We start from the raw sequence: 14,793 nt of genomic DNA on the forward strand, positions 1-14,793 counted from the left end.
AAAGTTAAAAACCAAACATATCTTCATACCTGTTGTGTTCTGGTAGTCATAAGTTATATTTCAAAAAGGCCAAAACCATCATACAGGACTCATCACACCCCGGTCACACACTGTTCAGCTCACAATGCGTTACCAGTGTCATCCACGGACCTATTTCTGTTCGAGTGTAGTTTAGGTTACCAGACACATATTTTTCCCAGTCTGGAATCCGAAGTCACGGTCCCCTCCGTTCAGGCCTTCGTCCAGAGGTGTCACCGCACATGGACTAGAGCCCGTGAGACTCTGCTCCAGGTAGGGGCGCGCACCAAGGCTAAGGCCGATCAAAAGCTGGTCAAAAGGTATGGCTTTCTACCAAGAATATTCCTCTCCGCTCCGTTTCTAATAAGCTTGCTCCCAAATTCATTGGCTCGTTCACTATCACCAAGATCATTAGTCCGGTGACAGTCCACCTCAACCTTCTTCCAGCGTACAGGAGAATTCACCCCGCCTTTCATGTATCTAAAATAAAACCGTGTTTCCTTCTCGTCTTAACCCGCCTGCCCCGGTTCCCTCCCCCGCCGCGACTTGTAGATGGGGAGCCTACTTATTCGGTTAACGAATTCGGTTCATGGATTTATTGACTCGCCCTCGCTATGTGTGTGCGTGTTGTGTGAATGGGCACGGCTCATCAGCACGGCTCGTTATCTCCGCTGATGAGCCGATCAGCGCCAGTTGTTCTGAATGAGGATGTCCTATATATTGTTTGTCACTTCGTCTTGTCTTTGTCAGATGGTTGTGGAGGTTCTCCCTGGGAATACTCACTAGGGCTGTGCGATTAATTGAAATCGTAATAAAATCGCGATTTGAGCATGCACGATTTCTAAATCGCTTCATAGCACTATTTTTTTCGCGCTCCCGGCTCCAACCTCCCAGTATGCTATCCGTAACAATCAGAATGTAGCACGCCTAAATTGAGCGTGAGAACAGAACAGACCGGGCATAACGACAGATATTCAACAGAAACAGGGAAAATGAGTTCAGGAACGATAAGGACTTGGTGCCCCCAAAAAAAATCAACATCTGTGGTGTGGGATTACTTTGGATACAGGAGAGATGGTTTATCACAGAGTCAGGTAATTTGCAAGACCTGTCAATCTGTCATTGCGGCAAAACATGGTAACACAACCAATCTTTTTCAACACCTGAGGCAGCGCCACACAGAGCTTTATGACCAATGCATGGCAAAAAAATCCCTATTAATGACGATTTCTAAATGAAAAGCCGATGCTTGCAAACGTCATATTTCCTTGATGACCACACTGGAGAGAATCTGTCTCAGGGTTTGAGAGATGCTCTGGCTTCCTGGGGACTTTGTGAGGAACATTGTGAAGGCTGTCGCTCTAAACAAATGGAGAAGATTACAATGCTTTGGACATAGACTGCATCTTGCAATCGGTAAGTTTCGTTAGATATACTGTTTCATTTACAGGCATGAAAACTCCTCACCTTTCGGCGAAATTCGCCGTTTTAAAACCTAAAAGGGTCACCTACGTGATTTGTGCAGATCCGATGAGAAAATATTGAATGGGGGTGGGGGTGGGGGTGGGGGGGGGGGTCGAGGTCGAGGCCAGCATTTATCCCCTATAAAGTTACCATAAACTTACCATAAACCCTATAAAGTTACCATAAACTTCGCAGCTTTAAAAAACAATCATTTTTGAAAACAATCTTTTTCAACACCTGAGGCAGCGCCACACAGAGCTTTATGACCAATGCATGGCAAAAAAATCCCTGGACATGAACCAAAGTACATCCCAAACTCATTCGGAACAAAAATCGATAATACAGGAATTTGCGAGCTGCACACCATACGACAGAAGTTCAAAAAGGCATAAAAAAATAACCAACGCTGTCACGTACCATTTATGCAAAGATATTATGCCCGCAAATATCGTCAGTAAAGCCGGCTTCCATAAAATGATTCAGACCCTTGATAAGAGATATCAACTGCCATCGCGAAGTTATTTTTCAAGAGTTGCCATCCCTGAGATGTATTCCAAATTCAAGGCCAGTGTTGAATCGGAGTTAAAACAAGTGAAATACTACACAACTACTTCAGATATGTGGTCAAGCAGAACATCAGAGCCTTATTTAAGTTTAACGGTGCACTTTATTAATGACGATTTCTAAATGAAAAGCCGATGCTTGCAAACGTCATATTTCCTTGATGACCACACTGGAGAGAATCTGTCTCAGGGTTTGAGAGATGCTCTGGCTTCCTGGGGACTTTGTGAGGAACATTGTGAAGGCTGTCGCTCTAAACAAATGGAGAAGATTACAATGCTTTGGACATAGACTGCATCTTGCAATCGGTAAGTTTCGTTAGATATACTGTTTCATTTACAGGCATGAAAACTCCTCACCTTTCGGCGAAATTCGCCGTTTTAAAACCTAAAAGGGTCACCTACGTGATTTGTGCAGATCCGATGAGAAAATATTGAATGGGGGTGGGGGTGGGGGTGGGGGGTGATGAATAAAGTGTCATATAAATGAGTATCCTTTCATTCTATAATTCTCCTTTCACTCAGCATCTGTGAAGTGAAGCAGGACAGTCCTTGTTTCAGATTATCATACAGACGACTGGTTTGGGGCATTTTTAATGCGTGATAAATAGTAGTAGTAAATAGTTTTTTTTCTCTGACACCCGATGAAATGAGTAGATCAGCGGCCCATTGGTTCTTTTCTTAATTAAGTTAGTATAGAAATTAGTACAAAACTAATTATGAAAGTTTCCTTTATTTTTCAGTGGATTTGTTTTACAATATATGGCTATTACTATCATGGGATTAATATTATAACTATTATTGTAGTAGTAATGTAGACAGACACTGTAACTAAAAGAGTTTTGAATTTTTCTTTGTTTAATTTGCACCAGATTGATGAATTTAACATTTAAAAAGCACAAAATTTTCTTACGGGGGAGCATGCCCCCGAACCCCCCTAGAGTGGCAGAGGTCCACTCATCACAGTGATCCAAAAATCCTGTGAGAAACACTGGTAGCCTAATACTATGTCAATGCAGCTTACATGTTTTTTTGGGGGGGTGTTCATCACTGTGGAGTATAGTTCAATTCTATTAATAAATGAGAAATTTGTACTAATTTCATCTGTTCATGTTAACTGTCACGCGTTACTCACTCATTACATTTATTTTTTGGGGGGGGGGGGGGGGGGGGGGGGGCTGGGTATGCCGCCTTCTCACCTTTTTTACCCCTGACCTGTTTTCATGCCTGTATATTGTTAGGGGAGGAGCCAGTGTCAGGGGCTCCAGTGCGTCATCAAATAGCTCAGTTTTAGGCCCGCCCAGAAAATCCGTAACACAGCAATGGTGAAAAACTGTTTAAAGTTTTAACTCCACAATTCAGCACTTCACAGTTCACAGTCTTTGTAATATGTTTTAGCAATACATTTCTAACATTTATAATGTGTTTAGAATGGTTTTTTTTTTAAAATTGCCTTTACAGGGACTTTAAGTAAAAGTAAAATTACACATTTTAAAAATGACTCAAAAAAGTAGAAATACACAATAAAACTACTCAATTACAGTAACGGGAGTAAATGTAATTCATTACTTTCCACCTCTGCAAATACGGTCAATTATAAAATGTTTCTGTATTATTACAAAATGCACAGGATGGAGACCATTTGGGTGAGAAAAAAAAAAAAAAAAAAAAAACATATTGTGTTCATTACCACCCAAATCTGTGTTGAAAAGCTGCGGGAGGCACTGGACAGCGTGGAGAGAACGCACAATGGATTCAAGTTCAAGTTCAACTAGGCTGACCAAAGTGCTTTACAGAACAACCAGATTAAAATAAAATAATACCTGTGTTGTAACTTTTGTTGTTGAATAATTTTTTTTTTTTTTTTCTGAATAGACCTACGTGTTGGCTAAGTGTAAATAATGAGAAAACACTATTACTTTATGTTTTGTGTTTATTTTGAATGATGTGCACCCCAACCTAGTGTACTTTAGGTGCATACTAAGTATGCTGATGACGCTGTTTTATTAAGCCTTGTCGAGTACTCCAGTTGTTGTGTTTTTCTCTGAAGTAAACTAACTGAAAAATTCGACGTCCGTGTAAGCCTCAGTTTTTTGTGGAACTTTCACTAAAACCTGCAACACATAAAACACAAATAAGAGCAGCAAAGCTAAGAGCTAATAAAGCTAAGAAGCTAAGAGCTATTAGCCTCATCATTTACTATGGCATCAATTGATACTCAATATTAATGAAATAACCTCTGCATAAACAAAGTTATAACTGCAGCGTATTTCCTGCACACTTCAATACTGGTCTGTGCTCTGTGCTTATTTGGTTAATTTAGTTTGAGTTTATTTAACCCATCGCAACCAGATCACAACTTAGTGGAACTCTGAACTAGGGTAACTCACTCACCTTATGTTGTTCTAAAGGCTCATTACCTTCTTTTTTCTGAACACACACACACACACAGAGTCCTGCTCGCACTTGCCCATTTAATGCCACAAAATGGTGGATTTTTATTTTATTTTCTAAAGCTGATGCAAATCTGTCATAAAATAACCCTATGCAACTCGTGCAGTATATTCCAAGTATTTAGGGTTTGGTGAGAAACAGACCAAAAATGGCAAGTTATTACCTTTCTAAAAATCTTGGGTTGCAGTCCGGTGTGCGAGTGCGCAGCAGCTCACATCGCGCACAAGTGTATACTTTTGAGATATAAATTACAATACATTTTAATAAAACACAAGGCCTACATCATGAAACTATGAGCCTATGTATTATAATATCTCTGTTCTCTGGTTTTCAGATAGTCATCTAAATGACAGTTCATACGTGAACGTTAATAGGCCTATTGTATACCCAAGTCAATGCATTATTTTTTCCTTTTTGAATTAGTGTTTAAAATATTTAATTTACAACTATTTATATTGATTTATATCTTCATTTAATATATTATATATATATATATATATATATATATATATATATATATATATATATATATGGGCGAGGGCTACCATATAGACCAGGAGTGCCCAACCCTGCTCCTACCGTTCGACTGTCCTGCACAGTTTATCTCCAAACCTAATCAAACACACCTGAAGCAACCAATTAACGTCTTGAGGATCACTTGAAAATTAAAGGCAGGTGTCTTTGATTAGGGTTGGACATGAACTGTGCAGGGGTGCGTTTCCCGAAAGCATCGTTGGCCAACTATGGTCGCAAGTTCATCGCAATGTCCATTGAACTCTATTGGTAACGACGGAACTTGCGACCATAGTTGGCCAACGATGCTTTCGGGAAACGCACCCCAGGACAGTCGATCGGAAAGGAGCAAGGTTGGGCACCCCTGATATAGACTATGACAGCCGTCATTTACCCTGCCATACCCAGCTGATGCAATGCGTGAATTTATATCTACACAGAAGAAAGCCCTGTCTAGGCTCTTCCCTGGTACGGTTCGTGTCGAGCCATTAGTCTGGTTGTTTGATAAGAAAAAGATGAAATGCATTAGTTGCAATAAACGCGTAAAGAATCCATACAACTGCAGCAGCGGAGGACTTTTATTCTGACGTTAGAGGAACGTGTTTTAAAAGGTGTGATGTTCCTCAAACATTCTTTCAACTTTATTTTGATTAACAATTTAACATTCTAGAAATGTTCACTTGTAACATTCAGAGAACATAAAAAATGTCCACATTCCTTAATATTACTAGAATGTTATTTAAGGTTAGTATGATGTTCCTGAAACATTCTTTGAATCATTCAAACACCTGCTGTGAACAAGCACTGAAAGAAATGAACCCTCTATAGAGAGAAATGCACATAATGGATTACATAAACAGAGAGTAGCCTATTTCTTTTTGTTTTGAATTGTTTCATTTAAAAACATTGCAAGCTTTCTATAGATATATTTCTCATGTCTGTGAGGCATACACTGAGTTTCGGTTAATTTATGATGAGATGCGCTCCAGTTAACGTGCAATGCAAGTGACAGCGGCACGCCGGCACCTCCATGTCATGATTATATTGTCTGCTATATTTGCCTCTTTATTAAATCCAGGCAATTGGTTGATGAAAAATGTATTAAAATTAAGATACAATTTATACAAAACGAAATTTCACTTTAAAGAAAGGCTTTCGACAAAACAAAACTTAATGAAGTGGCCAAAATCATGCCTGACCCACTCCATGTCTCCCGATATATTGCGCATTCTATCTTACTCGTGCTGTTTACTTTACATAATCATAACATTATAATATTTTAACAAATATAAAACTAAATGTGCTTATTTAATGGCTACAACAGTATAGTAGGCCTACATTATCTCTATTTGTACAAATTGCTGCACATTAATTTAATTCAGAATTTTGCACACAAGTTGAAAGGCATTTGTTTGTGCATAGTAAGCATATCTGCAACATTTATCAAGTTCACGGATAATTGTGCGTGCAATTAGTAATCATTATGCTGATAAAATCATAATAAAGTAGGTTATACTATAGGAAAAATCAGATGAGCCCAGATTATGAATGCAACGGGTTTAATGACACGCTAAGCAGTTTCCTCCCATAGAAAACCATTATAAGAATGCTTAATGTGGCTTAATGCAGATTAGAATGTCCCCTTATTATGTCTAAATAGTGAGATGAGACCAAGACCCTTGAAAATTGGGTGGTCAGACTGTAGAATTAAAATCAACGTGCTGGACGGGACAATGAACAATTGTACAGCAAGAATCAACGACAAAGAAATAAACTTTAAGTGCCCATTCAACAAGCCGAGCGAAAGCTCGCCAGCCGCAGTGTGGGTTTGTGGTGATAGAGCATATCACAGTTTGCCGAAAAATGACTGGTCAGGGTGCTGTTACCCAGCTTTGATGAATCTGGGAACTTTTGTGTATTTGCCAAGCAAAGTGGGTAAGAGAGAGAAACAAGATGTTAAAATTTTGCCTGAAGCTTTGCCAAATAGTTATGCAGGATATACATTGACGGACCCGTGGACAACGCCAAATATAGGGTGGTCAATTTTCCTGGGGGTGGGTACAACGGTAGCAATCAACAAAATTAATGGGTTAGCATGGACAGTATTAGCGATAGCCAATAGCACAGAAAATGCTTGTACAAATGTACAAAACCGCCTAGCCCTCGACATTCTCACAGCAGAGAGGGGAGGAGTTTGTAAAATGTTGGGGGTATCATGTTGTTTTAACATTCCTGATTACAGTGACAACATAACCAATATCATCGATCACATGAGAGAAGCTGTAAAAGAGCCGCCTCAAGCTACTGGTAATGAGTGGGTGGGGTGGCTGATGTCTACATGGTCAGGGTGGTTTTACCGAATAATTCAAACTGTCTTGCCAATTGTGGGTATGGGATTATTAATTCTGTTTTTTTTACCATGCATTATGAAGTGCATTTCCAGCTCAGTACAGAGACTGATCAGGGCGGGGACAGTTAGTAAAGTGACGTCAATTCAGGCAGTGAAACTGACTCAGCCCAACAACTGATGGAGAGCGATGTGATGATTATGACAGCGATGACGTTTACACAGACATGTGTTTTTCCTTTTGCCTTTCTGGGACAAAGAAAGGGATTTCCTAAACTTTGATTGTTTTTAATTTTGACATTATTGATTGAATGTTTTACGTACTATCTTTAGTTATTTTCTTTATTCTTTTATTTTCTTTCCATTGTAAGAATGATGATATGTAATGAAGGTGACGGTTCGAAGCAAGGGATTTTTTTTTTTTTTTTTTAAACCAGCCCAAACCAGCTGAAGATGGGGGATATCTTTAAGGAAAATTACAAGAAATTGGGGAGGCGGATTGTGGATGCCAAGAAACAGTATAGAATGTGTAGTCTGTAGGTATTCTGCTTTTCAAACCGGGTAGCTGCGGTTTCTGTGAAAAGAATCCTCAAAGAATAAACTTTCCACATTAGCCGCGTTTCCACTGTCGGGCCAGGGCCGGGCCGTGCTAGTGCGTGCCAGGGCCAGTCGCGTTTCCACTGCTTACTCGGGGCCAACGGCCAGGATTTCTGGCCCGTCGAATACCTTGGGCCAAAGCGGGCCAGCTCGGGCTAGAGGAGTGGTTACGAACAGAGGCGGAGTTTACCTGAGTCTGGAGACGGCAGCGCCGGATGATTCTGTCAGCATTAAAGACTTTAAATAATTTAACTCGCGTTCATGTTTGAATGCCTTCTGTTTGCGATGCAAAAGACTACGCGCGCTAACCATTACAATAGAAAACGCTTGAAGATACGCATAGTAAAAAAAACATAGTGAACGCTTGAAGAAATCAGACCAATCATAAAGGCTATCACAGTCATGTTTTATTTTATCTGTCAGTAGGTGTTTTAACTCGTCTCTTTACACCGGACTATCATAAAATAAAGCAACTTTTTTTCGGGAGCTTGCTCTATTTCTCTGACTGAAAATATCTGTATGGTAGTCGAGAGAGTGCTAAAGCTCCTCAGTAGTATTCTTGGTGGCATATATTTGTAGAAATTATCATTCTTTCTAGATGTGATGTAAATATGTCCTGTGACTACCAGATAAACAGTAACAGACGCGACTGAAGAAGTAAGTGTGTCCTCTTTCTTTTGTAAAATAGACCTAATGGTAATTTATTTCTGAGTGACTAATGTGCAATTTTGACATAAATTAATTCATTATGATCAATGTATCACTTTTTATTGTAAACCTGTGGTAAAACATCGATGCTTGGGTTTTAAATATTCAAGTAAACAACAAAAATGCCAGCAAACGGCCGCTTTTATCATGTTTGTTTTCAACGCTGTTTCCAGTGATTTCTGATTCGTTTTCTGATAAAACTTCCATTTGTTGGTAAATGGGTTAGTGTGACGTAGTTCCAGAGAGGCGTGTTACGGGCGTGTTTTAGTGAAGCGCTGTGGAGCTTCTGGCCCGACAGTGGAAACGCAGGCCCGGTGCTATTAGCCCGGCACGGCCCCTTTAAAGCCCTGGCTCGCACTGGCCCGACAGTGGAAACACAGCTACTGATCACACGTGTGCGGCTTCTCTCCAGTATGGATCCTCTCATGTGTTTTCAGATTTGCTGACTGACTGAATCTCTTGTCACAGTGTGAACACTTGTAAGGTTTTTCTCCAGTGTGGATCCTCTCATGTGTTTTCAGATTTGATGGCTGACTGAATCTCTTGTCACAGTGTGAACACTTGTAATGTTTTTCTCCAGTGTGGATCCTCTCATGTGTTTTCAGATTTGATGGCTGACTGAATCTCTTGTCACAGTGAGAACACTTGTAAGGTTTTTCTCCAGTGTGAATTCTCTGGTGCAGTTTTAAACAGTCCGCTGTAGTAAAAGTCTTCTCACACTCAAAGCACATGTACTCTCTCAAACCAGTGTGAGTTTTCTCATGTTTATGTAAACTACAGCGCTGTGAAAAACTCTTTCCACACACAGAACATGAATGTGGCTTCTCCTTCGTATGAACTCTCAGGTGTGACTTCAGCTCTGATGCACTAAAAAATGTTTTGCAACATTGATCACATGTGAATGGCTTCTCTCCGGTGTGGATCATCATGTGACTATTAAGAGATTTTTTGTATGTGAAATTGTTTCCACACTGATGGCATACATACGGCTTCTCTCCAGTGTGGATCCTCATGTGTATCTTCAGTTCACTTTTAACAGAGAAACTCTTCCCACACTGATCACACGTGTGCGGCTTCTCTCCAGTGTGGTTCATCTCATGTGATCTCAGATGTGCTGACTGACTGAATCTCTTGTCACAGTGTGAACACTTGTAAGGTTTTTCTCCAGTGTGAATTCTCTGGTGCCGTTTTAAATGTTGAGCTGTAGTAAAAGTCTTCTCACACTCAAAGCACATGTACTCTCTCACACCAGTGTGCATTTTTTCATGTCCACGTAAATATTGCAGCGATGAAAAACTCTTTCCACACACAGAACATGAATGTGGCTTCTCCTTCGTATGAACTCTCAGGTGTGACTTCAGCTCTGATGCACTAAGAAATGTTTTGCAACATTGATCACATGAGAACGGCTTCTCTCCTGTGTGAACTCTCATGTGGCGCTCAAGACTTTGTTTGGTTGTGTGAGACTTTCCACACTGAGTGCAGGTGAAAGATTTCTTGGCTCTTCTTTTCTTTAAAAATGTCTGTTTAGTCTTTGAGCGACTCAGATGTTTTTCTCCAGGTCTGACATGATGTTCCTCGTCCACTTCATTCAGTTCTTCACTCTCCTCCTTCACTTCACTCAGTTCTTCACTCTCCTCCTTCACTTCACTCAGTTCTTCACTCTCCTCCTTCACTTCACTCAGTTCTTCTCTCCACTCCTTCTTCACTTCACTCAGTTCTTCACTCTCCTCGCTCTCTTCCATCAGGTCTGACACGAAAGAAACAATTATTACATTTAATTTTTAGTACATCAAAATATTTCTCTTCAAAGAGAGCAATATAAAGTGAATGGACATGAAAGTGAGCCCTGATGTAATGGTAGAAAGTAGAAAACAGTTATTATGACAATACAAAACAATATTATGATAATTTCCTGCTTTTTTATAAATTGATTATATGCCCTTGAAACTTTCCATGAATGAGGTAAATTTATCTTCCAATTATTATTTTTAAAACATTATAGGCACAAATCCCATGTTTCTTTAGCAAGAACTATTAAATATATTTGATAAATAACACAATTATCTAACATGATATTAACATTAAAATATACAATACTGTCATATTTTGACACCAACTTTGAGATTGATATTTATTTTACTAAAACGTTTTAATTATTAATGGCCATTCACTAGGGCTGGGGTAAACGATTATTAATTAAACGATTAGTCTGGCGATTATTTTATCGATTAGTCGACTAATCTAACAACTAATTGGAATTAATTATGCTGCCTGTTATTCGCATATCTCTCAAACTGTTAGTCCGATGGATTTCAAAATCGACAGGTGTCTCGCAACGGGCACGAGTAAGAGCAGTGCCAAGTTTGACATTGTTTGGATGAGAAATGCAAACTATATTGTTAAATATATCGGTAAAAGAAGCACTTAGAAGGTTGTGGCTTAAAAAACGAAACATTCTGACTTAAACACTCAGTCAGCTACACTGTTTATTTCTGAATATTATAGTATAAATGTAATAAGTTCATTTTGATTAATTTGAGTAAAAAATGTGTTTTCTTTACCAAAAAAGTGGCAAGATGAAAACCACTATTTTCTGTTTCAATAAAAAATTCAAATCCAGATTTAGATTTTCAAAGATTTATTATAAAAATAGATTATTTTTTCCCAAAAATGCAATAAATTCATGACTTCTTTTTTTTCAAAATGCAATTAATCCATTGAATCAAAATATATATTTTTTCATATTGAAACTGTTGAAAATACACAACAAAGTAAGTTGATCCACATGACAGCCTCTGAACTCGGTCAATACTAATCTTATATGCAGGCACGCACTGGACTAAACATACATTCAATCAGCCATCACTAAGAAATACCTCCTGAACTTTATTGACGGCGTTCAGCTGTAAAATGGCTTGGTCCTGCTCGGTTTTTATTTACTTTGAGTACAAGAATTGAAAGTTTTTTAAAAGATCCCCTGGGGTTAACGTGTCAGAAGTTTGATGCTGTCATGTGAGAACAAGCAACAGTCGGCATTTTTCCTCCCACGCGTGCCTCATCTTCTTAATCTCCTCACGTAAATGATTAGATTTCGATGGCTTAGGTTTCTTCCCTACGGCAGAAACCACCACAGGTTCCTCGAATGTATAATTTTTTTTTTTTTTTTTTTTTTTTTTTTTTTTTTTTTGATCAAAAAGTACAAAGTAGATAAGGAAAACTAGGTTGCCGGGTGTATTCAAAGCGCCGCCGTCACTGTTTACAATACGTGGAATGGTGCGCTCTGATTGGTTGAGCGGATTTATCGCATTCTGCAGAGAAAGGAGACTGGCGTGGAACGAAAGGGAGAAAACATGACAGAATAACACAGCGGATATCGCATTTCAAGTAAGATTAAAAATGGACTTTTCAATACCGACCAGATACAATACTGATTTTTGAGGGAACTCAATTTTTTTTTAAATGGTGTTTATCGCGTTTTTGGAACCATACGGCCAATGATAATTAACTAATGACTAATTGGCCAATTTAATCCATTCTGCAATGTTTTGGTCTCCCACGTGTGTGGCGAGCTGTACCTCAGGGAACGGTGCAAAAAATAAATAAATGAAGTGTCGAAGAAAAAATATGACGTCCTCGACGCGCCGCTACAGCACTACCGTTCACACTAGACTTTTCCTTCCACTGACTTCCATTCATGAGTCTGTGTAAGTGGGACACCAAAAATAACACAATCATTTATCATTCATCACCATCCTGTCAGTAGAATTCAGTTCTCTTTCGCGACTTATCGTGCTTTTAATATTTCTTTTCAATAGCACATCCTGCTCTTTTCTTTCTCATTAATGTTTTGTTATGAACTTTACATAATCGTCAACTGAAATCTGTGCGGATTATCAACAATACGATACATTTATGACATAAAGGTCTCTGCGGCAAAAGTGAAAGTACCAGCGGCCAACGGGTGAAATGTTTCTCTTTGCACAGCAAAGCACCCGTTTCAATAAAAGGATATATTAAAGTTTATAAAGCCTACTTTTACATTTTCATTGCTGTTTTAAAATGAATTTCGCCATCACCTTAAACAAGCTGTTCTGCTTGAATCCCAGTGCAGGAGCTGTAACTGTTAGGTTATCACAGAAACGTAACCGTTTGGTTGATTACTGTGGTGACTCGTGACACTCGCGAACAGCACTGAACACACACGTCTTCATTTTTTTTTTATCGTTTGTTGGTAAAGGGTGAGAGACCTTGCGAGCCACACGAGCCATAGGTTCCCAACCACTGGCTGGTCTGACAGGGTGGGGGGCGTGGCATCACGATGGTGGCTCTCCATCGTGATGTCGGTCAGCCATCACGATGGACGATGATATCGTCCATCGGCACAACCCTATGTAGTAGTATTATAGTATAATTTCTTCTCTTGATAGGAATGTGAGAAGACATGAGGAAATATGTGTAAGAATGTTTAAGAATGTTCGTGGCATCAGCTTCAGTTTAGGTCGAGGTTGAAATAGTTGAGGAATGGTTTCCAGTTTTCCCTGAAGGACGGTATGTCACCGTTTTGCAAAGTTGTGATTTTTAGTAAAGTTATGAATTCCAATAGTAAATTTTCCCAATGGTTTAAACTAAGAATATTTTTGGGCTATAATATCTGGGCTATTTCTAAAGCATGATTGGAAGACAAGAAAAGAATCTCAATCCATTGTCTCAGTTTTTACACAAACTGTAGCATTGACTATTCATCAACCCGGTTACCAAAGTTACTGTAAGAAAAATCTCTATAACTTTGAATAACTTGTATGATATTTGACAAATACAACTTTGTAACTTATAATAATAACTAGTAACTTGGTGTTTACTGATTATTCCTAAACAATAATAATTGTTTTAACTATGTTGAAAATGACTAAAATTCTGGTAACGTTGTTGCAAATTGGAAACCAGATATAAAATAAATGTAAAATAGTATTTAGATTGATCTAATGTTGATAATCAGTATAAAAATGTCTCAAACCTCCCTTAACTGACCATTTGCTGAAGAAAACCCAGAGCATTCTGTACCATTTCATAGTTAAACTGTTTATCTAAATGTGATGAAGTGCTTGAATGTTTCTAACATGAATGTTCTTCAGCATCATGAATGAATGAAGAATAAACACCAACCTCTTTGTTCTTCAGGATCTTCAGTGTGTTTCATTCTGCAGGGTTCTGGATCACTCATGTTCTCACTGTCCTCTTTAATAAACTCAGTCTTTGCAGATTTCAGCTCTTCCTGATGCTCTGATGCTCGTCTTCACTTGTAGCTGATGGGAATTTACAGCATTTATTGGAGAATTACTGTGGGAGAAGCTTCACTTATGATGTAATCACAGTGGGAGGAGCTTCACTGATGATGAATTCCAGAGTTGGGGGAGCTGATCTGCCAAAATCAAAAGTATAAATTACTGAGTTTGTTTTTATAATAAATTACACTTCTAAGTGTAGCTGTAGCGGTCTGCAAGTAGAATGCAGACTCAGTATTTAATCACATTCAAAAATCAGAAAATAAAATACAGAAAAATGAACATGAAAAATAAACATATCGCATTAGGCTTGTATCATAAAATCTGTCATATTGTGTGTTATCTCTGTTATTAACTATGGGTAATAACGTTTTACATTAACATTATGCAACATGAAATAAACCATCTTCCTTTCAATAGTTAACACACACAGTAACATGCATGAAGCAAAATGTACATGCTTTACATCTGGGCTGTTCAGTGCCATTGGTCATCAATAAGTAGCCTACAAGAAAACTTTTAAATGAACACATTATATTCTAAACCTGGTATTGGAAGTACATACCTGTCCTGTACAATTACAAAGATAGCAAAAGTTCAGGATTCTATCTCCATTCAGAATCAGCCTAACATAAGAAAAAGGACAACTGAAACACGTGGGCTGCATTGAATGGCGAGCGCTAGCATATAGGCCTACAGCAAAACAAACCACGAGGTTAGCAATTTCTTAAGCACTCAAAACAGCAGTCCTCGACACATCTCGACTAAATGTATGTGCACTCATCGTAAATGCACGTACAAGTTACCATGTGCACTAAAGCTAAAGTTACAACCGGCATATTTCAAG

The 14,793-nt window shown here is 38.7% G+C and overlaps 1 protein-coding gene across 1 annotated transcript; it reads right to left on the bottom strand.

Annotated features, from left to right (window-relative positions):
* Positions 1–8,977: 8,977 nt before the first annotated feature.
* LOC308692461 (uncharacterized protein) lies at positions 8,978–14,083 on the bottom strand. The gene is made up of 2 exons (XM_081368501.1): positions 13,828–14,083; positions 8,978–10,411 (listed from the first exon to the last, which is right to left on the bottom strand). The coding sequence occupies exons 1-2, from the start codon at positions 13,883–13,885 to the stop codon at positions 9,042–9,044; spliced, it is 1,428 nt and encodes a 475-aa protein (XP_081224627.1). The 5' UTR covers positions 13,886–14,083; the 3' UTR covers positions 8,978–9,041.
* Positions 14,084–14,793: the final 710 nt, after the last annotated feature.

Source organism: Scardinius erythrophthalmus, assembly GCF_964197995.2.
Source record: "Scardinius erythrophthalmus genome assembly, chromosome: 1".
Lineage (NCBI taxonomy): Eukaryota > Metazoa > Chordata > Actinopteri > Cypriniformes > Leuciscidae > Scardinius > Scardinius erythrophthalmus.

Coding starts and splice junctions, on each gene's coding strand:
- LOC308692461 (XM_081368501.1), bottom strand. CDS start 13,885: ATGAGTGATCCAGAACCCTGCAGAATGAAACACACTGAAGATCCTGAA. Junction 10,412..13,827: donor AGATCCTGAAGAACAAAGAG/GTTGGTGTTTAT, acceptor CTTTCGTGTCAG/ACCTGATGGAAGAGAGCGAG.